Source organism: Thalassophryne amazonica, chromosome 2 (assembly GCF_902500255.1).
Source record: "Thalassophryne amazonica chromosome 2, fThaAma1.1, whole genome shotgun sequence".
In the NCBI taxonomy this organism is placed as follows: domain Eukaryota; kingdom Metazoa; phylum Chordata; class Actinopteri; order Batrachoidiformes; family Batrachoididae; genus Thalassophryne; species Thalassophryne amazonica.
This window is the reverse complement of record NC_047104.1, coordinates 5,716,547-5,742,583: the sequence shown is the minus strand read 5'-3', so window position 1 is coordinate 5,742,583 and position 26,037 is coordinate 5,716,547. Positions and strand designations below refer to the sequence as shown.

Sequence of the window (26,037 nt, the reverse complement as noted above, 5' to 3'; positions counted from 1 at the left end):
TATTTAGCACAGTAGAAATGGATTTTCTGTATCTTTAATAATTATTGATTAAGAAGAATTCTGTCATTGTTGAATAAACTGTGCAATATCCTAGAGATGAGCACCAGAAATAAGACCATAGGGAGTTAGGCTGCACAGTTTGGCTTGGTGTCACTGCACCTGCCCAGCAATATTATGGAGAATAGAATTCCACTGACAGTGCTATAGTATTTGCAGATTGTTATTAGTGGCAGCCAGTAGACGTAATTCCGCCATCTTGAAGAATCGTAAATATTCCACTGAAGGTGCTTTTTTTTTTATTTTTTTTTTATTTGCTGTTTGACTTTGTCTCCAAAGTTCAGTAGGTGATAAAGTTCTAAAATGAGTTGTTAATTTTTGTTTTTCTGTTTCATATTGTGAGGTGTCTGTTTTAACTCTGTCCTCAGGTGCTCGAGGAGAGGCGGACGCCCAGAACATCACTGTGCTGGCCATGTGGATGATTGAACATCCGGGCACAGAGGATGAGCAAGACAGCTCTCACAGCAGAGATGGGCCAGATTCTTCCTGTACGGGTGCTTCAGGGGGAGGAGGAAAATCTCAGGATCGGAGCTCGTATCTGTGTTCTTCTCGAGACATAGCCAATGCAGATACTTCCGAAATGGAAGAGGGCTTCAGTGAGAGGTACAGTAGGAGTTTTCTACTTCTGAGTAGACTTAACACGGAACATTTGACGGATCATTGGCAGTCATGTAATTGGTTTAGGTAAGAATCTCACGGGAAAAGGGAAACTTAAATAATGGAAGTTGCTTTCACCCTTTATATTCTGAAGGCATTAAGTCGTGTTGGGATATTTTCAAAAAATCTACTCCCAGCATCGTAGATAACCTACCAGCCTTCAATACATTTTAGATGGAGCCTCCAGCATTGGAAGGTGACATGAAAAGTGCCAGGGGAGGTCTGGGCCACAGGCTCGCCCAGGGGTGGGCAACTTTGAGCAATAAATGGGCCAAGAGGGCATACGTTTCCTTGGCATCATATCACCTCAATCAAAGTGGTGCTCATCTGTGAAATCACCTGTAATTTTATGCAAATGGTAGTCCATCCATGAGCTAGCTGGTTGTGACTGGCTGATTCTATTTATGAAAGTAAGAAAGTCCCCAGGAATGTTCTGTCATGTTCAATCATCAAAACTAACTGGTAACAACAGAACAACCATTAGTGAATGAAGGCATGCTTTTTGTTGTTGTTTTTGATGGAGGATGCACGATTAAATCAAAGACAGGACAGTTGTATGTCAGTAAATTTGATGTCTCACACTTGCTCACTGCACTTTGTAGTCCCGAGGGTCTGGAACAGGACAGCGCTTCAGCCTCAAACGGAACGCCGCTCAGAGGTCGCTCTGCTGTTGGAAGGAAGCACCGCTTTGATATGGCTGCACGCACACTCCTCGCCCGTGCTGGTGAGAAAGCCATTATTTATTTTTTATTTTTTAAGCACCTTTTCTCTTTGCCCATAGATGGGTTAAAGTGTTTGTGCTTTAAATGTTGCTTACTAGTCTTACCGCGCACTTCCTCATCTAACGTCAAACTTCCTTCTTTCCCAGCTGGTCTGTACCGCTCAGTTCATGCTCATCCCAGCCAGTCACGTCGGGAGGTCTCATCCCTGCAGCAGCAGCAAGACCCAGGCACGCTTTATGACTTCAACCTCGATGAAGAGCTGGAGATGGACCTGGACGAGGAAACCATGGAAGCCATGTTCGGCCAGGACCTTCCCAGTGACACTGACATTCTGGGAATGTGGATCCCGGAGGTACTGGACTGGCCAACATGGGTGTGTGTGACTTTACGTTACAGCCAGACGGCTGCCCTGCATTACCACTCTCTCACAGTAAATTCACGCACGGTGAAATGCCAACTTCAGAAAGTCACATTTATGATGGCTACTAGCTTGTTTGTCCTCTAAACGTTTACTCACCAGTGACACAAACACGTGGCATAAAATAAGACAAAAATCTAACTTATTTTTAATAACAACATGACAATTCTGATTATTTGGCCATTACTTGGAATTCAAATAAAAACTATAATTGAGTCTAACAGGTTGAACTGCATGAGAATGTAACTGTTTAGAGGTTTCACGATGTCACATGTTCATCTCTCATATTTTTAACTCTGTCCTTTTCCCATCTGTAATCATTTGTCTCTGCAATTATACCACATCTTGCAGCATGTATGTGAGACAGAAGATCGAGATGAAGTGGTGGTGTGTGAGTTGTGCGAGGCCAATGTAGCCAACTTCAATCAGCACATGAAGAAGAGCCACCCTGGTTGCGGACGCAGTGCCAACCGGCAAGGCTACCGCAGCAATGGCTCCTATGTAGACGGCTGGTTTGGAGGGGAATGCGGCAGTGGAAACCCCTACTACCTGCTCTGTGGAGCCTGCCGAGAGAAGTACTTGGCTATCAAAAGCAAGGCCAAAGTCCCCGTTGTGGAAAGGTAAACACGCCAATCAGTTTGTGTCTGCAAGGGACGTCTCTGGTGTTATGTGGGCCTGTCATGTGTTGGCCTATATTTTTAGATGTTTGGTGTAATTTTTTTCTGCTCTGGACAAAAGTGATTTAAATGCTGCATTATTTATTTTGAATGCAAAGACAATGGCAGCAAGCAGAAGGTAACCAGCTAATGTTATTTGAATTTGGAGAAAACTGCTTCCTGTTGCCATGGAACAGCAAAAATGTCATTAGATGTGTCCGGTTGCATGGCCCGTATCCACATGGGCATATTTACCTCACTTATAATGTAAATAAACCCTTTTTAAATAACCAGGTATACAGTTAGCTGCTTACCTTAGCCTGGCTGTCCTCCCCAGCACTGCTGTTTACTGAGGCATTACAACGTGACTGCTGAGGAAGGACTGGGTCTTAATGTCTCATTTGGTTGATTCTGGGTTGTGTGTTTAGATATAAAGGACAAGCTCCTGACCTCCTGGGAAAGCAGGACAGTGTCTGTGAAGGTGAGCTACCTTTGCATAATGAATTACTGCACAGGAAATAATGCATACAGTAATACCCATAAGTGCAAGTTTCCATTATATTTTTTTTCTCCTCCTTGTCACTACAGAGGACTGGGATATGCTTGATGTTGATGAAGATGAAAAGCTGACAGGGGAGGAGGAGTTTGAGCTTTTAGCCGGCCCTTTAGGTCTGAGTGAGTGCCGGCTTGTCCCCGATGCTGTTCAGTTCCCTGACAGCGACCCACTTGGAGCCTCTGTAGCCATGGTGACGGCCTCTAACAGTATGGAGGAGACCCTACTTCAGATAGGTGAGGAGAAAGTTCATGATGGCAGCTTCTTCATTTTTATTTTTAATTAATACTTGAGTGTTTTTGTAGTGTCTGAAAACCATCACACAGTATAAAGACATTAACTAAAGAGAACTATAAGCAGGGTGGATCAAAGAAGGTCATTCACATCCAGTGTCCATTGTGGACATAGAACGAGCAATAAGCACTCTGAACACTTCAGAACATGTCTGTGGAGGAAGTTCGGCCGACCCAACGGTGTTGCATGTCTTTGTTCCACTGTCCAGGTTTTGGTTTTGGATCGTGTAGCCGGCACAATGGGTCCACAGCGGGTCCGTGCGCTCTACGCTTTGTTTCTCTGCTGTTCCACACTGTTTCTTGAAAGCAGTGTTTGCTTTGTCTGATCTGTAATATTAATGCAATAACTGGACCATTAGTGGAGCTTTTAACCTGGAATGATGGGAAAGTGACCATCAGCTTTGACGGGAAAACTTCATTAATATATGTATGAACATAAAACAACTTAAGCGGCACAAACCAGGGCAAGAGCCCGATCAATCTATTGATTAGTTTCAATCTGTAAAGCCATGGAAGCAAGTCTGTCAGCCTCAGGCAGTCATTTTAACCTCTAAATTATTTACACATTATTCACTTTGCGTGTTTTTAGGAATCCGCTAGCTTAGCGTAGCTACTAGCTCTTAGCCGATTTAGCATGGCGGCTTCTCCTGTCTCTCCCGCACTTTTCTGCTCTGGGTGTGAAATGTTTAGTTATTCCTCGGCCTCCTTTAGCAGTAATGGTACTTGTAATAAGTGTAGCTTATTCGTAGCTTTGGAGGCCAGGCTGGGCGAATTGGAGACTCGGCTCCGCACCGTGGAAAATTCTACAGCTAGCCAGGCCCCTGTAGTCGGTGCGGACCAAGGTAGCTTAGCCGCCGTTAGTTCCCCCCTGGCAGATCCCGAGCAGCCGGGAAAGCAGGCTGACTGGGTGACTGTGAGGAGGAAGCGTAGCCCTAAACAGAAGCCCCGTGTACACCGCCAACCCGTTCACATCTCTAACCGTTTTTCCCCACTCGACGACACACCCGCCGAGGATCAAACTCTGGTTATTGGCGACTCTAGTTTTGAGAAATGTGAAGTTAGCGACACCAGCAACCATAGTCAATTGTCTTCCGGGGGCCAGAGCAGGCGACATTGAAGGAAATTTGAAACTGCTGGTTAAGGCTAAGCGTAAATTTGGTAAGATTGTAATTCACGTCGGCAGTAATGACACCCGGTTACGCCAATCGGAGGTCACTAAAATTAACATTAAATCGGTGTGTAACTTTGCAAAAACAATGTCGGACTCTGTAGTTTTCTCTGGGCCCCTCCCCAATCGGACCGGGAGTGACATGTTTAGCCGCATGTTCTCCTTGAATTGCTGGCTGTCTGAGTGGTGTCCAAAAAATGAGGTGGGCTTCATAGATAATTGGCAAAGCTTCTGGGGAAAACCTGGTCTTGTTAGGAGAGACGGCATCCATCCCACTTTGGATGGAGCAGCTCTCATTTCTAGAAATCTGGCTAATTTTCTTAAATCCTCCAAACCGTGACTATCCAGGGTTGGGACCAGGAAGCAGAGTTGTAGTCTTACACACCTCTCTGCAGCTTCTCTCCCCCTGCCATCCCCTCATTACCCCATCCCCGTAGAGACGGTGCCTGCTCCCAGACTACCAATAACCAGCAAAAATCTATTTAAGCATAAAAATTCAAAAAGAAAAAATAATATAGCACCTTCAACTGCACCACAGACTAAAACAGTTAAATGTGGTCTATTAAACATTAGGTCTCTCTCTTCTAAGTCCCTGTTGGTAAATGATATAATAATTGATCAACATATTGATTTATTCTGCCTAACAGAAACCTGGTTACAGCAGGATGAATATGTTAGTTTAAATGAGTCAACACCCCCGAGTCACACTAACTGTCAGAATGCTCGTAGCACGGGCCGGGGCGGTGGATTAGCAGCAATCTTCCATTCCAGCTTATTAATTAATCAAAAACCCAGACAGAGCTTTAATTCATTTGAAAGCTTGTCTCTTAGTCTTGTCCATCCAAATTGGAAGTCCCAAAAACCAGTTTTATTTGTTATTATCTATCGTCCACCTGGTCGTTACTGTGAGTTTCTCTGTGAATTTTCAGACCTTTTGTCTGACTTAGTGCTTAGCTCAGATAAGATAATTATAGTGGGCGATTTTAACATCCACACAGATGCTGAGAATGACAGCCTCAACACTGCATTTAATCTATTATTAGACTCTATTGGCTTTGCTCAAAAAGTAAATGAGTCCACCCACCACTTTAATCATATCTTAGATCTTGTTCTGACTTATGGTATGGAAATAGAAGACTTAACAGTATTCCCTGAAAACTCCCTTCTGTCTGATCATTTTTTAATAACATTTACATTTACTCTGATGGACTACCCAGCAGTAGGGAATAAGTTTCATTACACTAGAAGTCTTTCAGAAAGCGCTGTAACTAGGTTTAAGGATATGATTCCTTCTTTATGTTCTCTAATGCCATATAACAACACAGTGCAGAGTAGCTACCTAAACTCTGTAAGGGAGATAGAGTATCTCGTCAGTAGTTTTACATCCTCATTGAAGACAGCTTTGGATGCTGTAGCTCCTCTGAAAAAGAGAGCTTTAAATCAGAAGTGTCTGACTCCATGGTATAACTCTCAAACTCGTAGCTTAAAGCAGATAACCCGTAAGTTGGAGAGGAAATGGCGTCTCACTAATTTAGAAGATCTTCACTTAGCCTGGAAAAAGAGTCTGTTGCTCTATAAAAAAGCCCTCCGTAAAGCTAGGACATCTTTCTACTCATCACTAATTGAAGAAAATAAGAACAACCCCAGGTTTCTTTTCAGCACTGTAGCCAGGCTGACAAAGAGTCAGAGCTCTATTGAGCTGAGTATTCCATTAACTTTAACTAGTAATGAGTTCATGACTTTCTTTGCTAACAAAATTTTAACTATTAGAGAAAAAAATTACTCATAACCATCCCAAAGACGTATCGTTATCTTTGGCTGCTTTCAGTGATGCCGGTATTTGGTTAGACTCTTTCTCTCTGATTGTTCTGTCTGAGTTATTTTCATTAGTTACTTCATCCAAACCATCAACATGTTTATTAGACCCCATTCCTACCAGGCTGCTCAAGGAAGCCCTACCATTATTTAATGCTTCGATCTTAAATATGATCAATCTATCTTTGTTAGTTGGCTATGTACCACAGGCTTTTAAGGTGGCAGTAATTAAACCATTACTTAAAAAGCCATCACTTGACCCAGTTATCTTAGCTAATTATAGGCCAATCTCCAACCTTCCTTTTCTCTCAAAAATTCTTGAAAGGGTAGTTGTAAAACAGCTAACTGATCATCTGCAGAGGAATGGTCTATTTGAAGAGTTTCAGTCAGGTTTTAGAATTCATCATAGTACAGAAACAGCATTAGTGAAGGTTACAAATGATCTTCTTATGGCCTCGGACAGTGGACTCATCTCTGTGCTTGTTCTGTTAGACCTCAGTGCTGCTTTTGATACTGTTGACCATAAAATTTTATTACAGAGATTAGAGCATGCCATAGGTATTAAAGGCACTGCGCTGCGGTGGTTTGAATCATATTTGTCTAATAGATTACAATTTGTTCATGTAAATGGGGAATCTTCTTCACAGACTAAAGTTAATTATGGAGTTCCACAAGGTTCTGTGCTAGGACCAATTTTATTCACTTTATATATGCTTCCCTTAGGCAGTATTATTAGACGGTATTGCTTAAATTTTCATTGTTACGCAGATGATACCCAGCTTTATCTATCCATGAAGCCAGACAACACACACCAATTAGCTAAACTGCAGGATTGTCTTACAGACATAAAGACATGGATGACCTCTAATTTCCTGCTTTTAAACTCAGATAAAACTGAAGTTATTGTACTTGGCCCCACAAATCTTAGAAACATGGTGTCTAACCAGATCCTTACTGTGGATGGCATTACCCTGACCTCTAGTAATACTGTGAGAAATCTTGGAGTCATTTTTGATCAGGATATGTCATTCAAAGCGCATATTAAACAAATATGTAGGACTGCTTTTTTGCATTTACGCAATATCTCTAAAATCAGAAAGGTCTTGTCTCAGAGTGATGCTGAAAAACTAATTCATGCATTTATTTCCTCTAGGCTGGACTATTGTAATTCATTATTATCAGGTTGTCCTAAAAGTTCCCTAAAAAGCCTTCAGTTAATTCAAAATGCTGCAGCTAGAGTACTGACGGGGACTAGAAGGAGAGAGCATATCTCACCCATATTGGCCTCTCTTCATTGGCTTCCTGTTAATTCTAGAATAGAATTTAAAATTCTTCTTCTTACTTATAAGGTTTTGAATAATCAGGTCCCATCTTATCTTAGGGACCTCGTAGTACCATATCACCCCAATAGAGCGCTTCGCTCTCAGACTGCAGGCTTACTTGTAGTTCCTAGGGTTTGTAAGAGTAGAATGGGAGGCAGAGCCTTCAGCTTTCAGGCTCCTCTCCTGTGGAACCAGCTCCCAATTCAGATCAGGGAGACAGACACCCTCTCTACTTTTAAGATTAGGCTTAAAACTTTCCTTTTTGCTAAAGCTTATAGTTAGGGCTGGATCAGGTGACCCTGAACCATCCCTTAGTTATGCTGCTATAGACGTAGACTGCTGGGGGGTTCCCATGATGCACTGTTTCTTTCTCTTTTTGCTCTGTATGCACCACTCTGCATTTAATCATTAGTGATCGATCTCTGCTCCCCTCCACAGCATGTCTTTTTCCTGGTTCTCTCCCTCAGCCCCAACCAGTCCCAGCAGAAGACTGCCCCTCCCTGAGCCTGGTTCTGCTGGAGGTTTCTTCCTGTTAAAAGGGAGTTTTTCCTTCCCACTGTAGCCAAGTGCTTGCTCACAGGGGGTCGTTTTGACCGTTGGGGTTTTACATAATTATTGTATGGCCTTGCCTTACAATATAAAGCGCCTTGGGGCAACTGTTTGTTGTGATTTGGTGCTATATAAAAAAAATTGATTGATTGATTGATTGATTTTCAACATGGATCATAAACTGCAGCACTGACGTGGTTTTCACTGTGTCGGATTTCTTGGGAACAGCTTGGAAACGCTGTCAGAAAGTTTTCAAACTTTTAACGTCTGATCTGTTTGTCCACATAAAGAAGAACGAACAACAGCAGATCAAAACCTGGACATAAATGTTTACTTTTCTCTCTTTAACAATATTTCAAGAATTGGCCTTTAAAATAGAAAATGGTATTGAAGCCATCAAAAATATTGCTGTGAACCACTAACAGAAATTCTTGTGCAACAGTATGACAGTGCCGATGGTGGTGTCTGCTTTTGTTTAGGCTGTCAAACCTCTGTGGATAAGAGTTCATCAGGCAGGGTGACCCTTGGGGAGCAGGCGGCAGCCCTGCAGAACCCCCACGACCGGGTGATGGCCCTGAGGAGAGTGACGGCTGCAGCTCAGGTGCTGTTGGCCAGGACCATGGTGATGAGAGCTCTCTCCCTGCTGTCTGTCAGGTAGACTTCATCAACACAGAAACATGGTTTCCAATGCTGCCAGTCTATAAGGCAGATCAAGGGGTAATAACTCAGAAATGGGTGAGAGGGTTTTTTCCAAACTTGGTTGGAATATTCATTGGGAAGTGTCTCCAGATGGTTGGTGTTTCAAGCAGATCAGTCAAGGGCCTCAAAAATTTTATCCAAAAACACATTTTTCAATGTGTAGCAGGGGTGGTGGCCAAGTGGTTAATGCGCTTGGTTTCAGTGCAGAAGGTTCCGGGTTCAAATCCCACCCCTGCCACATTTCTCCATGTAATGTGGAGTTGCATCAGGAAGGGCATCCGGCGTAAAACTTGTGCCAAATCAATATGCAGATCCACCTTGGATTTGCTGTGGCAACCCCGAGTGCAAACAAGGGAGCAGCCGAAGGGACTTACTTTTACATTTTTTCAATGTCATCCCCGCAACCAGTAGGGCTGGAGAGTTGATCCAAAACTAATATCGATCAACTAATCATTTGTCAATACAGACTATAGTTATGTCACAAAACATAAGCATTCTGTTCTTTCGGTATCTTTAGGTCTTTAATCTCCTATTGCTCCCGGTGTGCAGTGAGCGCCTTGTATGGCAGCACCTTCACATGGGGGTGAATGTGAGGCATTATTGTAAAGCGCTTTGAGCACCTGATACAGATGGAAAAGCGCTATATAAATGCAGTCCATCTATCAACTAGACTCCAAGTGACAGCCAACGCTGGTGGTCATCCGGAATCCATAGAACTGTAGTTACATACGTAACTCTCATTCTGTTTCATTCCTTCTGACTGCCAGAGCGCTGTGCTTGGCACCTAGATGACCTCATACCAACAAGGTCACAAGAAATCTGCACTTACTGAACCTCAGTTGAAGTTTGAAGAGGCCAGTATTACACCTGTCATCACAGGGTGAGGAGCAGCCACATTAACTCTGTAGGAGTTGACGCTGAAGAGCATCAGAATCATGGGAACCCATGTCCTGCCTGGCCATTATGGGGTTACCAGCAACACCGTGCGATTGCTCATGCATATCCTGTGTAGTGTCAGCGTGATCAACAGAAGAGGAGGAAATACATACAGTGGATGGCCCAACCAAAGGTGAGCCAGAGCGTCTTTGGTCCAAGGGGCTCTTCGGTTCTGAGCCTGAGAGAGAACAACAGGTGACCGTGAGCTGTGGTGTTCAAACCTCTCCCAGATCATCTGAATTTCACCCCTGTTCAGCCCCTATTCGTCTGTTGGCGGTTTCTGTCGTGAGAGCAAATTGGCAGCATAGTTCTGCACACGTGGCAGATGCACAGCTCTGAGACTCTTCAAGTGAGGCAAAGCCCACTGGAGAAGCTTCTAGGTTTCTCTCAGGGAACGATCAGACCTGGTGCCCCATTGATGGTTTATATAGTAGACTGTTGATCTTTTGAGCAACTGAACAAGTAATGCAACGAAGAGATGCACATCCAAAATGCATAAAAAGGTGTGCTGGACCAAGAAAAATTGCATCAAAAATAGAAGCCAAATGATCTGCACAGCCACAGTGCTCCAATACAAAAAAGATTTTATTAAACAAGACGTAACGTTTCGGCCAACATGCCCTTCGTCAGATAAAAAAAGAGGTGTGAAACACCTGTCTAAATACAGACATGATTAGTGAATTGCCCTCACCCGGAAAACTAATTAAGCCAAAATTAAAAACATCTGACCAACTGAACAAGCACCTTTCCCCTGTAAAGCAGGGGAGAAATGCCTCAGAGCTAGCTGGACAGCCCGCAGCTCGAGCACATTGATGTGCTGAGGCCTCTCCCAAGGGCTCCAGATACCCCTGACCATTGTGCGGTTCCACACTGCACCCCAACCTAAAAGTGAGGCATCAGGTCGAATGACCTCCCGACCGTTTTAGCTTTTCTTTGTTTTAATCTCATGGGGGGGGAGAAGAGAAAGCAGCGAGCCTTTTGTCACCGTGTGACACTGTGTGACAGTGTGTATAATTCTACAGGTATCTCTGTCCGCTATCATAGATTTTCGCTTTCCTGGGCCTCTTCATCATGTCATTCCTCAAAATTGCAGTTATTGTGCTTGTATTATTTCTCTTTCATAAATGCCACTTGGTGGTGATGTTGCCTTCTTGACCATGTCTTCAAGCCACCATCGTTGAGCCACCCAGCGGCTCTTCAGGGCCAGTCAGAAGTACCTGGGCTGTAGGAGGGACTGAATAAAGTTTCCTCAATTTTTTTTTTCTTAGAACGGTCCCTGCGGTGGAGACACACGCAAAAGTGTCACAGATAGAATATTTCAAAATGTTCTTAAAGTCTGAACATGTCGTGCGTGTAAAATGCTTCCTTTCTTCTGGCTTTACCTTTGCCCTTCTTTCCACACAGCGGCTCCAGTTGCAGCCTTGCAGCAGGTTTGGAGTCTCTGGGTTTGACCGACATCAGGACACTGGTCAGGCTGATGTGCCTGGCAGCAGCAGGCCGAGCGGGTCTTTCCACCAGTCCTGCAGGGGGCTCCGGTCACGTCGAGAGGCCACGAGGAGCCGCCAAAGCCAGCAAACCCATCTCCTGCCTGGCTTACCTCAGCACGGCCGTGGGCTGCTTGGCCTCCAACAGCCCCGGTGCTGCCAAGCTGCTCATGCAGCTCTGCACTCAGGTATGATATTTCCACATCTTCCACATTTTTTATTATTTGAATGTTGCTGTGTTAGCTGAAAATGTTTCTTCTGTCCTCATGCAGGTTTGTGACACAGACATAAACATATACAGTGAGCAGGGGTGGTGGCCAAGTGGTTAATGTGCTTGGTTTCAGTTCAGAAGTTTCCGGGTTCAAATCCCACCCCTGCCACATTTCTCCATGTAATGTGGAGTTGCGTCAGGAAGGGCATCCGGTGTAAAACTTGTGCCAATTCAACATGCAGATCCACCTTGGATTTGCTGTGGCGACCCCAAGTGCAAACAAGGGAGCAGCCGAAGGGACTTACTTACTTACATAAACATATACAGTCACGGCTGTGTATGTTTTTGTCTGTGTCACAAAAAACCAAACCTGCAACAGTAAGTTGCAGGTTTGGTTTTTTAAGCTAGTTTGTGAGATTCTGCAACTTATACTCTGGTGTTATTTATATCACCAGTTTATTATTAATAAAAGTATTAGCTCATCATATAGGGCTTTCACACACTAAACTAGAAGCACTCTGAGAGCGCAAACCTCCGCCAAGGTCATAGGGTCACTGACGTCACATTGAATACCCTTTGGCAAATAGACTTATTCCACGTCATGTCATGCATCTACCGTCATGTTTCAGATTCAGTGGTTAAACCCTTAGATCTTCAGCAAATGTATTTATAAAGAGAAACTGCATAAACTACACGTTTTTTAAAAAAAATTTCTAATAAGTTTATTCAGTGAGGAGAACCAAATGCTAAATTATTGTAGTGTCGTAACTTAATTTTTGTTCAGCCTTTGTGACCCGTCTTCATGAAGTTAGATGCAAAAATGTTGAAATTGGCCCTATCCTGCAATGATAAAGAATCCTTTAAAAATTACTGGATCCAGATCGTGTTCCGGATCATTACCAAAATTTAATGACTTCTAAGTTAGGCCAAGATACACCCCTGGTAAAAATTTCATTGAAATCTGTTGAGGATTTTTTTTGAGTAATCTTGCACACAAACCAACCAACGAACAAACAAACAAACAGACGCGACCGAAAACATAACCGCCTTGTCGGAGGTAATAAATTAAAGAATAAAAAGCGATAATGAAAGTACACTACTGCAATGCACAAAAATCCCTAATTAAAAAGCTGCTTTAAAAAAATCAAATGTGCTCTTATTTTTATCATAGCTGCGGGTCAGCAGTCCCTGTTCATCTGTGTCAAATAACATCCAACATGTTGTCCAATGCACCTTTATATTTATGTCTTGCTTCGTTTTGGAATTTAAAATTACTTGTGTTAAGTGACAGCACACACTGTGGTGTGCACTTGTGCTGCACTAACTTCCTGTCTGTTATTCAGCGATGAAAGTTTTCCGGAAATTACCGGATATCCGGGTTTTTACTCATGTGGTGAATGTTTCTAGGTTATTTTTGGTAGCATACGTCAAAATCCATTCATTCAGTTCCACGCCCAAACAGTTGGCGGCAGTAATGCGCCATGTTGGTTTACAAGCTGCCAATAATCTCTGAAGAAGGGTTATTTTGTTTTGGGAGTTTATTAAGCTATATTTTTGGGGACTGCACAGTGATTCTCCTAACAATTTACTTTGTTGTGGAGATTAAAAGTTCTTACTAAAGTTTGTATTTCTTCCAGTAATGATACATTAAGTGGAGCTAATGGGTGAAGCTTCCAGCTGCTAAAAATGCTAACACTGTTAGTATTCTGACGAGAGTTTAACTCTGTCTGCGAATCAAAACCACAAGATTAATGAGTTTGAGCAACGGACAAAAATTTGTCTGAGGTGAGTGAGTAATTGAAAATAATTTGTGACGTTAGTGCTCTGCTGAAGTTTATCAGCTAATGTTAGCCTTTTAGCTGCAGGAAGGAATCAATCACTGTCGAGCTGAGTGAACGTTTTATATTTGTAAATTGTTCTACTTATTTTTATTTTTCCCAAATAAAGCTACACAGTTTTTTTTGTTACTGCCATAACTACAACCCCTGGCAAAAATTATGGAATCACCAGCCTCGGAGCATGTTCATTCAGTTGTTTAATTTTGTAGAAAAAAAGCAGATCACAGACATGACACAAAACTAAAGTCATTTCAAATGGCAACTTTCTGGCTTTAAGAAACACTATAAGAAATCAAGAAAAAATATTATGGCAGTCAGTAACGGTTACTTTTTTTAGACCAAGCAGAGGGAAAAAATATGGAATCACTCAATTCTGAGGAAAAAATTATGGAATCACCCTGTAAATTTTCATCCTCAAAACTAACCTGCATCAAATCACATCTGCTCGTTGACATTGACCCTGTGCCATGACATTGACCCTACGTGTCTTCTTGCAAGGAATGTTTTCGCAGTTTTTGCTCTATGGCACGATGCATTATCATCTTGAAAAATGATTTCATCATCCCCAAACATCCTTTCAATTGTCCAAAATATCAACGTAAACTTGTGCATTTATTGATGATGTAATGACAGCATCTCCCCAGTGCCTTTACCTGACATGCAGCCCCATATCATCAATGACTGTGGAAATTTACATGTTCTCTTCAGGCAGTCATCTTTATTAATCTCATTGGAACGGCACCAAACAAAAGTTCCATCATCATCACCTTGCCCAATGCAGATTTGAGATTCATCACTGAATATGACTTTCATCCAGTCATCCACAGTCCATGATTGCTTTTCCTTAGCCCATTGTAACCTTGTTTTTTTTTCTGTTTAGGTGTTAATGATGGCTTTTGTTTAGCTTTTCTGTATGTAAATCCCATTTCCATTAGGCGGTTTCTTACAGTTCGGTCACAGACGTTGACTCCAGTTTCCTCCCATTCGTTCCTCATTTGTTTTGTTGTGCATTTTTCGATTTTTGAGACATATTGCTTTAAGTTTTCTGTCTTGACGCTTTGTCTTCCTTGGTCTACCAGTATGTTTGCCTTTAACAACCTTCCCATGTTGTTTGTATTTGGTCCAGAGTTTAGACACAGCTGACTGTAAACAACAAACATCTTTTGCAGCATTGCATGATGATTTACTCTCTTTTAAGAGTTTGATAATCCTCTCCTTTGTTTCAATTGACGTATCTCGTGTTGGAGCCATGATTCATGTCAGTCCACTTGGTGCAACAGCTCTCCAAGGTGTGTTCACTCCTTTTTAGATGCAGACTAACGAGCAGATCTGATATGATGCAGGTGTTAGTTTTGGGGATGAAAATTTACAGGGTGATTCCATAATTTTTTCCTCAGAATTGAGTGATTCCATATTTTTTTCCTCTGCTTGGTCTAAAAAAGTAACCATTACTGACTGCCACAATCTTTTTTCTTGATTTCTTATAGTGTTTCTTAAAGCCAGAAAGTTGCCATTTGAAATGACTTTAGTTTTGTGTCATGTCTGTGATGTGCTTTTTTTCTACAAAATTAAACAACTGAATGAACATCCTCCGAGGCCGGTGATTCCATCATTTTTGCCAGGGGTTGTGCAAGAAAAGTTTCGACTTTAAATAACAGAATTTTTATTAAAAGTTTTTTTAACTATCAAATAAACAAAATAGTTAATTAATATTATAATAGCTTATTATTAGTTTATTATAGTTTAAAATCAGTCGCCAAGTGTTGGAGTTCACTCCGGTGAACGAGAGGGTCGCGTCCCCACGCCTTCGGGTCGGGGACAGGTCTCTCATCGTTGTCTCGGCCTACGGGCTGAGCGGCAGTGTAGAGTACCTGACCTTCCTGGAGTCCCTGGGAGGGGTACTAGATAGAGCTCCGACTGGGGACTCCATTGTTCTCCTGGGGGATTTCAACGCCCACGTGGGCGGCGACAGTGAGACCTGGAGGGGGGTGATCGGGAAGCACGGCTTCCCCGATCTGAACCCGAGTGGTGTTCAGTTGTTGGACTTTTGTGCTAGTCACAGTTTGTCCATCACAAACATCATGTTCGAGCACAAGGGTGTCTGTAAGTGCACGTGGCACCAGGACACCCTGAGCCAGAGGTCGATGATCGACTTTGTAGTCGTATCATCTGACCTTCGGCCACGTGTCTCGGACACTCGAGTGAAGAGCGGGGCAGAGCTGTCGACTGATCACCACCTGGTGGTGAGTTGGATCCGCTGAGAGGGTAGGAAGCCGGTCAGACCTGGCAGGCCCAAACGTATCGTGAGGGTCTGCTGGGAACGACTGGCAGAACCCTCTGTCAGCGAGGTCTTCAACTCCCACCTCCGGGAGAGCTTCTCCCAGGTCCCGGGGGAGGTTGGAGACATGGAGTGGACCATGTTCTCCACCTCCATTGTCGATGCGGCTGCTCATAGCTGTGGTCGCAAGGTCTCTGGTGCCTGTCGCGGCGGCAATCCCTGAACCCGGTGGTGGACGCCAGAAGTAAGGGATGCCGTCAAGCTGAAGAAGGAGTCCTACTTATCTTTGTTGGTAGGTGGGACCCCAGAGGCAGCTGACAGGTACCGGCAGGCCAAGCGTGCTGCAGCCAGTGCGGTCGCAGAGGCAAAACCCGGGTGTGGGAGGAGTTCGGGGAGGCTATGGAGGAGGACTATCGGTCGGCCTCGAAGAGATTCTGGCAAACCGTCCGACGCCTCAGGAGGCGGAAGCAGCTCTCCACCAGCACTGTTTACGGTGCGGGTGGGGAGCTGTTGACCCTGACTGGGGATGTTGTCGGGCAGTGGAAGGAGTACTTCGAGGATCTCCTCAATCCCATCGTCACGTCTTCCGAAGAGGAAGCAGAGACTGGGGACTCAGAGGCGGACTCATCCATTACCCAGGCCGAAGTCACCGAGGTGGTTAGAAAGCTCCTTGGTGGCAAGGCTCCTGGGGTGGATGAAATCCGTCCTGGGTACCTTAAGTCTCTGGATGTTGTGGGGCTGTCTTGGCTGACACGCCTCTGCAACATCGCGTGGCGATCGGGGACAGTGCCTCTGGATTGGCAGACCGGGGTGGTGGTCCCTCTGTTTAAGAAGGGGGACCGGAGGGTGTGTTCCAACTATAGGGGATCACACTCCTCAGCCTCCCCGGTAAGGTCTATTCCAGAGTACTGGAGAGGAGAATTCGACCGATGGTCGAACCTAGGATTCAGGAGGAGCAGTGTGGTTTCCGTCCTGGTCACGGCACACTGGACCAGCTCTACATGCTCCATCGGGTGCTCGAGGGTTCATGGGAGTTTGCCCAACCAGTCCACATGTGTTTTGTGGATCTGGAGAAGGTGTTCGACCGTGTCTCTCGGGCACCCTGTGGGGAGTGCTCCGGGAGTACGGGGTCCGGGGTCCTTTGCTAAGGGCTATCTGGTCCCTGTATGACCGCAGCAGGAGCTTGGTTCGCATTGCCAGTAGTAAGTCAAACCTGTTTCCAGTGTACGTTGGCCTCCGCCAGGGCTGCCCTTTGTCACCGGTTCTATTCATTATTTTTATGGACAAAATTTCTAGGCGCAGCCAGGGTGTAGAGGGGGTCTGGTTTGGGAACCACAGAATCTCGTCTCTGCTGTTTGCGGACGATGTGGTTCTGTTGACTTCGTCAAATCAGGACCTTCAGCGTGCACTGGGGCGGTTTGCAGCCGAGTGTGAAGCGTCCCGGATGAAAATCAGCACCTCCAAATCCGAGGTCCTCTTCAGGTCGGTGGAGTGTCCTTGTCTCAAGTGGAGAAGTTTAAGTATCTCGGGGTCTTGTTCACGAGTGAGGGACGGATGGAGCGTGAGATCGATAGTCGGATCGGTGCAGCATCTGCAGTGATGCGGTCGCTGTATCGGACCGTCGTGAAGAGAGAGCTGAGTAGGGGGGCAAAGCTCTCGATTTACCGATTGATCTACGTTCCGATCCTCACCTATGGTCATGAGATTTGGCTCATGACCGCAATAACGAGATCGCGAGTACAAGCGGCCGAGATGAGTTTCCTCCGCAGGGTGGCTGGGCGCTCCCTTAGAGATAGGGTGAGGAGCTCAGTCACTCGGGAGGAGCTCGGAGTCAAGCCGCTGCTCCTCCACATCAAAAGGAGTCAGTTGAGGTGGCTCGGGCATCTTTTCCGGATGCCCCCAGGACGCCTTGCTGGAGAGGTGTTCCGGGTACGTTCCATTGGGAGGAGGCCCCGAGGAAGACCCAGGACACGCTGGAGGGACTACATCTCTCGGCTGGCTTGGGAACGCCTTGGGGTTACCCCGGAGGAGCTGGAGGAGGTGTGTGTGGATCGGGAGGTCTGGGCGGCTTTGCTTGAGCTGCTGCCCCTGCAACCTGACTCCGGATAAAGTGGAAGAAAATGGATGGATGGATGGATGGATGGATGGATGGATGGATGGATGGATGGATGGATAAACAAAATAACACACTGCAATTTAAAATTTCTTTTTATTTAATGTACACATTACTTTTCATGCTATTTTATTTGTCTAAAAATCAATTCCAAAGGTTCATTATAATGTTAAGAAATTATCTCAACAACCAACAGCTTAGATTTTTTTATTTAAATTTTTTTAAATATCAAATAAACTAGCACAGTGCAGTTTCATATTTCTTTTTATTTAATGTACACATTAGTTTTCATGCTATTTTATTTGTCTGAAAATAAATTCCAAAGGTTTATTATAATGTCAATCAACAAATTTTCTCAGCAGCAATAGATAAGTTATGGTTTTAATTTACAGATGAACATCAAAGATTTCTAAATCTTTTTTTTAAATTATTATTAAAACTATTTTAATTACAGGTTTTCTAATGTACAAAGTTTTTAACTTAAAAATGTACAGTAATCAGAAATTAATCTTGAAGTAAAAACACATTCATAAGGATTTTAAGGTAGCCAAGAATTTGAAAAGAAAGATTATCAGTAGTTCCAAAGCGCCTCCCAAAACTAGGAAAAGTCGCAAGTGAGTGAAGATTGAACAGGTTGATGCATTAAGGTTCCATAAATACTCCAATTGTTTTATTTGATTTGATACTGAGAATTATTATTTTTGAGTTCTTTGAATTATTATTTCCTTTGTACTTTTCAGAACCACAATGTATGTTTTTTCAATTAAAGGCCAGTAGCACAATACAAATTGTGTCAAAATCTTGGAGTGGAAAATGTGACCTGACCAACAAAAAAAAAAAAAAAAAAAAAAAAAAAATGAGGGGAGTTTTTTTTTTTTTTTTTTTTTTTGTGGTGAGTAAATAGACCTGAAAATGCACCAGAATGGATCTGAGATTTCAAAGTTTTCTGAACCCCCAGACCCCCCGCCAGGGGCTCAGGCTTTTGGCCCTTGCCAAACACTTTCACGATGTTTTTTGTTTTTTTTTTTTTCTTCCATGGCCCACTTTCATCACTGGTTACTAAACTTGTCTCCAGGAAAATGCTGTGTTAAAAAATGAGTTACACACACACAAAAAGTGGGACTTATTCTCTTAAAAATATGAGGAATCCCCAGCACCAAGTAGGCTTACGTATTTCCTTGACCGGCCATATTTAATGACCGGGTCAAAACTTCATCTGAAAAAATAAGCACCTGCCTTAAATAAGCGCTGGACATTATGTGCTTAAACAAGATTACATTTGGTCGAGCCACTCTTTTTCAAAGTCCACTGCAGAGTGGTACTTAAAATACCAAAGCCTGATTTATGCTTTTACAACTCCATAACTCTGTGGCCATGCAATGACGTCGATGTGCACGTGACCCTTTAAAGTTCTCCATCACATTGGTGGGTGTCTTAATGTAATTTATCACAGGAACAGCCGCTTTTTCTGGACCAAATGTCTCTCAATGAGCTCCACTTCTTTACACAGTCATCACCCTCCAAACCAACAGTACAGTACGTGCAATTTCCCTCCATGAATTCCGGGTCATTTGAGCGTCTTCGTAGTTTTTCGACTCATGCTGTAAAGTTGGTCATATTTACAGACTTTTCTGCCAGATGTTCCTGTATTTGACCCATGATCAAAATGTAATCAGTGGGCGCACTGCAAAAATGTTTCAAATATGAGTGGAGAGTAAAAATCACAGCCAGTGCCCTTGCGGTCTGCATTGTTTAGCAGGTGTGCTTCAGGCTCCGGAGAGGGTTCGCAGCCATGCAGAGGGCTCTGATCTCAAGCGGTTGGTTGTCTTTGGTTCGTCACACCCAGAGATATGTGTGAAAATGATCATATTACAGTGCAGACAGCAAGTAGCATTCAGTTAATAATCACCGGCCTTGTCTGCCTCGTCCTCGTTTAGGCGCCACATCTGAGCACGGAGGTGCTGAACTTTATTTCATACCTCTGTTACTGGGCACATCCAGACTGCTCTGTCTGGTTCATGCGAGGGGTTTTTAATGTAAATGTGTTGTGATGTGGTGGGACATTTTGTCCTAGGTGAGTGAAAATCCATTGTACAAAATCTGGTATATATGGTGTTGATTACATGGAAAACCAAACAAAAGCATTGGGACTTTTGCTTTTGTCCGTTGAGTGCAAATATCCAGTATAGTATACAATGACAGTTTAGGCGAGTTTTACTGTATATGAAAGTCTTTATGGAGAAACTGTGATTCATTCCCGACCTTGTCCTCGGCCCTCTCCAGAATCTGATCTCTGCAGCTACAGGCCTGAACTTGACGACAGTGGACGACCCCATGCAGAGGAAGTTCCTGCCCAGCTTTCTGCGTGGTGTGGCGGAGGAAAACAAACTCATCACATCGCCTAATTTTGTGGTCACGCAGGCGCTGGTGGCCCTGCTGGCAGATAAAGGAGCCCGGCTCAGGCCGGCTTATGACCTGGCTGATATGGAGAAAAGAGGTTTGTGGGAGCCGGCATCACCTAACCTGAAGTCATTGTCATCTCATCTGTGTTCTCACTTTAGCAACTAAGCAGGGTTTGTTTTTATCACATTTCTTGAAGGAAACTCAAACTTGGCAATGGAAATGGGTTTTTCTGTTTTATTGTGTCTCGGTTGACTTTAATCAAAGAGACAAACTACACAAATCATTTAAGGGGTTAGCACAATTTACTTGTACACTATGAAAACAGCAGTGATTTATTATTTATAGTTAATGATAAATAATATCATACTGCTTTGTATTTTATGTTCTTTACATGCAGACCTGCCAACTGTTTCTCTGTCTGTCTGGTTGCATTTTTAACTCAAAAGTCCAAAACCTACACAAAAGCTTTCAGGTTGGGGAACCAACAGGTGTTAACAAAAACAATATTAAAGATGAATTCAGTCACCATCTGCAGGTTGATTGATCACGGTTCAGGAATACTTATTCCTCCCGCTGCCTGTGCAAACAGTCATGAAGCGAAAGGAACCCTTTAATATTTACGCTTAAATTCTGTAGTAAATTACTTACTTGTTTTCGCTGTGCCACTGAATATATCTGTGTGAAGAGCGATACGGATTAGTGTGGCTAAGATATCTTTTTGGTAGCCACCCTGGCTACATGTGTCCACAGAACGAGCTACAGCGTGTAAATATTGATATAAGTGGCTCCGTCACGCTATTTTGATGATGTCAGCGGGGGTGTGGTCAGTGTGGGAAAAAGTGCCATTTTCAGGTCCATACTTTGTTCTGATTCTGTCTCTGCGATGTTCTTACAGTGTCTAACAATCTCCCACTAATTTCTTACCAGGCGTATGATCACGTGTGCCACCGTGTGCCAATGTGACTGTTCATCGAACACATGCAGTGTGTTCGATGAACAGTCCACATTGCACACTCATGTGCAACACGGTCACAGCATCCGTCCTGTCTTCATCAGTCCTGTGTCAGGTGCTGCACTTTTTATATTTCTGTGAGGTTTCTTGTGCGACTCGTGCTTAGAAGAAAATCTAATTGTTATGAGGAGGTGGGGAGACTCCCCCCATATTTCAGCACCAAGAAGAGCGACTGGCACATTTAATTCCTAAAACAGTGGCGCCACACTGGTACTCCACCACTGAAGTCCCTACTAGGTGTAAACGCGACCGTTAATACATGAGGGGAATCATTACTGCTGCATCCTGGTTCCACCATATCCAAAGTTCCACCACATCCTCGATGTCCCTGGAGCCCATCATTAGTGGAGCATATAACTGTAACAGTTGTTCATTTCTGGAAACAGCACCAAAATTGGCACATTACTCTTTGTAAAAGGACATTAGATACCTACATTTTAATAGGCAGCCAGGTAGGGGTTATTGAAGAATTACACAGGGGTCAAAATTTAAAAATGCTCCAATCATGTAGAAAACTACCACCTTATTTGTCTGATCATGAAGATTCCAAAAGGGTATAGTTTTGGACTATCTATGACGGAATATTATGGAGTTATGGGGTAAAAACAGCAAGAATGGTGACAAAGGTCAAATTCAGTTTGTACAGGAGTCAAAAGTTAAAGTTGCTCCAATTTTGGTAAAAAGTGGTGCAAATTATGGTTTGTTGATAGGATTAACAAATTGAATAGTTTTGACTGTTGAATGCTTGGTCTGTAAGGTAAAGGTCAAACAATGTCGACGTCCACTAGATTCATATACCATGTGACATATGTTACCCCCGTAACATGACAACTAAGCATGACACATGGTGCAAAGTGTTCCTTTTTAAAACCCTATTAACTCATCCAACAATTTCCATCATGTTTTACAATAATTGGAGTCAACTTTAACTTTTGACCCCTGTACAAACTGAAACCGACCTTTGTCACCATTCTTGCTGTTTTTACCCCATAACTCCAGACATTCAGTCATAGATGGTCCAAATTATACCTTTTTGGAATAGTTATGATCAGACACATAATGTGGTATAGCCTTTCAATATGATTGGAACATTTTTAATTCTTAACCTCTGTGCAATTTTCATTGACCCCTATTTGGCCCCAATTTAAATTCAAATGGCTAACATTATTTGTCTAAAATATTACCAAAAGTATACACAGTTCAATTTTGGTGCTTGTAACCAGATTTGAACAATTCCTCTGCAATTATTCTGTTATCTGCTGCACTACATGTTCTTATTTGTTTCTACTGCATTGTATAAGCTATGTAGTTCCTGCACGTTTTCTCAGTTGTTTGTGGGTGAAGTGGACATTATTTGTAAAACTGCACATTTGAAGAGTAATAATAATTCTGAGACGTTGGCAGGTCTGTATATGTTTTCTTCGGTAAATTTACACTCACATGGGCTATGTTGTCCATCGGGTGGGGGTGGGAGGTCATGGTTTGTTTGTTTTTTCTCTGTTTTTCTTGTGTCTCTCTTTCATATTCCTTCTCTCACTCACCAGAAAACCTTGTCGCCTTGTGTTTCATGCAAGCAGGTCTAATTCCGCATTTGTATGCCCATCCTTCCCATAATCCTTCCGCTGTAGGGCCCTCTGGAGCTGGCCAATGCTCTGGCGGCCTGCTGCTTGTCTTCCAGGCTTTCTTCACAACACCGCCAGTGGGCCGCCCAGCAGCTGGTCCGCACTCTTGGCTGCCCACGGACGTGACAACAACCAAACACGGCCACAGACCTTTGCCGACATGGCGGGGGGACCTGCGGAAGTGTTCCTTCATCAAGCTCGAGCTCACCAGAGCAGGGTGGGTTACTGTGGTAGTCAGGAATGATCTACAGCTTGTTTTTACTCTTAAAGAATGAACGTGAGCCTAACTGGTTTCTAATTTAACACCTGGCGGTTGTTAATGACTTCACTCAGGTTATCATGTGCAGTGTGGTGCAATCAAAGGGGCTGTTGGCTACTAATGGCAATGACGGAACCGTCAGGGGTGTGGAACCCTCACCAAGAGTCAGTACACCCTCCAGCAGACGTGTGTCTTCAACAAGAAGTAAGAACATGTCCTGTACCTCCTGTCAGTTACCCACGCTGTCGGCATGTTGAGCTTCAGTGCACTTCTACAGGAAAAAGTTCCTGTTCCAGTGTCTGTATATTAATTTTCTCTTTCCACAGTGACGGGTGTTCAGAGGAGGGCTTGACAAGCTTGGGGTCCCCAAGTGACTTGTGCCTGTTCTCCTTTGGCCTGGAGTGTCACTGGGAAATACTTGGCTTCAGCCATGGAGAAAATGGTCAACATCTGGCAAGTTAATGGTAAACGCCCCCAGAATCACGGCTCCTGTTCTTCTTTTGTCTTTGATGATTAAAATTAGTTCTGCTTCAACACAAAGTGCAGCGTAATGTCTGGATTCAGTTAGTATCAGTGTACACGTGACCAGCAGTTTATTTTGGTCAGACAATATTACAAACAACTTCCACACAACGTGTGAAATAAAGTTTTAGTCTGTTTTATCGGGTGAGGACTTACTGAGTTAGTGTTTGATTCCCAGAGAAAATCTACCCTGAAATATTCACATAGTGATATTTCATCAAAGTCTCCTTCTCTACAGATTTTATTTAAAATTGAATCTAAATAAACTGTATTGATCCAGGCAGGGGTGGTGGGCCAAGTGGTTTTAAACCCACCCCTGCCACATTTCTTCATGTAATGTGGAGTTGTGTCAGGAAGGGTGTAATTGATTTGTGCCAAATCAACATGCAGATCCCATCTCAGATCTGCTGTGGTGACCCTGAGTGCAAAACAAGGGAGCAGCTGAAGGGACCTTACGCGTAGTTGTTCAGAATAATAGTAGTGCTATGTGACTAAAAAGATTAATCCAGGTTTTGAGTATATTTCTTATTGTTAGATGGGAAACAAGGTACCAGTAGATTCAGTAGATTCTCACAATCCAACAAGACCAAACATTCATGATATGCACACTCTTAAGGCTATGAAATTGGGCTATTATAACCCTGGCAAAAATTATGGAATCACTGGCCTCGGAGGATGTTTATTCAGTTGTTTAATTTTGTAGAAAAAAGCAGATCACAGACATGACACAAAACTAAAGTCATTTCAAATGGCAACTTTCTGGCTTTAAGAAACACTATAAGAACTCTAGAAAAAACTGTGGCAGTCCAGTAATGGTTACTTTTTTAGACCAAGCAGAGGGAAAAAAAATATGGACTCACTCAATTCTGAGGAAAAAATTATGGAATCATGAAAAACAAAAGAACGCTCCAACACATCACTAGTATTTTGTTGCACCACCTCTGGCTTATATAACAGCTTGCAGTCTCTGAGGCATGGACTTAATGAATGACAAACAGTACTCTTCATCAGTCCTGGCTCCAACTTTCTCTGATTGCTGTTGCCAGATCAGCTTTGCAGGTTGGAGCCTTGTCATGGACCATTTTCTTCAACTTCCACCAAAGATTTTCATTGTATTAAGATCCGGACTATTTGCAGGCTATGACATTGACCTATGTGTCTTTTTGCAGGGAATGTTTTCACAGTTTTCGCTCTATGGCAAGATGCATTATCATCTTGAAAAATTATTTCAATCATCCCCAAACATCCTTTCAGTTGATGGGATATAGAAAGTGTCCAAAAAAATCAACGTAAACTTGTGCATTTATTGATGATGTAATGACAGCCATCTCCCCAGTGCCTTTACTGACATGCAGCCTCATATCATCAATGACTGTGGAAATTTACATGTTCTCTTTGGAACGGCACCAAACAAAAGTTCCAGCATCATCAACTGCCCAATGCAGAGTCGAGATTCATAACTGAATATGACTTTCATCCAGTCATCCACAGTCCACGATTGCTTTTCCTTAGCCCATTGTAACCTTGTTTTTTTCTGTTTAGGTGTTAATGATGGCTTTCGTTTAGCTTTTCTGTATGAAATCCCTTTCCTTTAGGCGGCTTCTTACAGTTCGGTCACAGACGTTGACTCCAGATTTCCTCCCATTCGTTCATTTGTTTTGTTGTGCAATTTTCGATTTTTGAGACATAATGCTTTAAGTTTTCTGTCTTGACGCTTTTGTATGTCTTCCTTGGTCTACCAGTATGTTGGCCTTTAACAACCTTCCCATGTGTTTGTATTTGGTCCAGAGTTTAGACACAGCTGACTGTGAACAACCAACTCTTTTGCAACATTGTGTGATGATTTACCCTCTTTTAAGAGTTTGATAATCCTCTCCTTTGTTTCAGTTGACATCTCTCATGTTGGAGCCATGATTCATGTCAGTCCACTTGGTGCAACAGCTCTCCTAGGTGTGATCACTCCTTTTTAGATGCAGACTAACGAGCAGATCTGATTTGATGCAGGTGTTAGTTTTGGGGATGAAAATTTACAGGGTGATTCCATAATTTTTTCCTCAGAATTGGTCTAAAAAAGTAACCGTTACTGACTGCCACAATTTTTTTTCCTGATTTCTTATAGTGTTTCTTAAAGCCAGAAAGTTGCCATTTGAAATGACTTTAGTTTTGTGTCATGTCTGTGATCTGCTTTTTTTCTACAAAATTAAACAACTGAATGAACATCCTCCGAGGCTGGTGATTCCATAATTATTGCCAGGGATTGTAGTAAAAAAAGTAGAAAAGGGGGTGTTCACAATAATAGTAGCATCTGCTGTTGACGCTACAAACTCAAAACTATTATGTTCAAACTGCTTTTTTAACAATCCTGTGAATCACTAAACATCTGCGAGGCATTAATTTTGTTGGTTTGGAACCAAGATTTTGCTTGATAACTAGTGTGCTTGGGGTCATTG

The 26,037-nt window shown here is 43.1% G+C and overlaps 1 protein-coding gene across 1 annotated transcript in view; it reads left to right on the top strand.

Moving 5' to 3' along the window:
- The window catches only part of herc1 (HECT and RLD domain containing E3 ubiquitin protein ligase family member 1), a 155,674-nt gene that overhangs the window by 86,968 nt on the left and 42,669 nt on the right, over window positions 1-26,037 (top strand). The window contains 18 exon segments of the mRNA XM_034160392.1: window positions 426-660; window positions 1,317-1,438; window positions 1,583-1,809; window positions 2,206-2,474; window positions 2,939-2,991; window positions 3,099-3,299; window positions 8,690-8,864; window positions 11,250-11,517; window positions 20,053-20,263; window positions 22,811-22,911; window positions 22,913-22,972; window positions 22,974-23,007; window positions 23,010-23,036; window positions 23,154-23,162; window positions 23,165-23,208; window positions 23,211-23,269; window positions 23,392-23,440; window positions 23,442-23,529. Of these exon segments, the coding sequence (XP_034016283.1) occupies window positions 426-660; window positions 1,317-1,438; window positions 1,583-1,809; window positions 2,206-2,474; window positions 2,939-2,991; window positions 3,099-3,299; window positions 8,690-8,864; window positions 11,250-11,517; window positions 20,053-20,263; window positions 22,811-22,911; window positions 22,913-22,972; window positions 22,974-23,007; window positions 23,010-23,036; window positions 23,154-23,162; window positions 23,165-23,208; window positions 23,211-23,269; window positions 23,392-23,440; window positions 23,442-23,529 (2,232 nt within the window).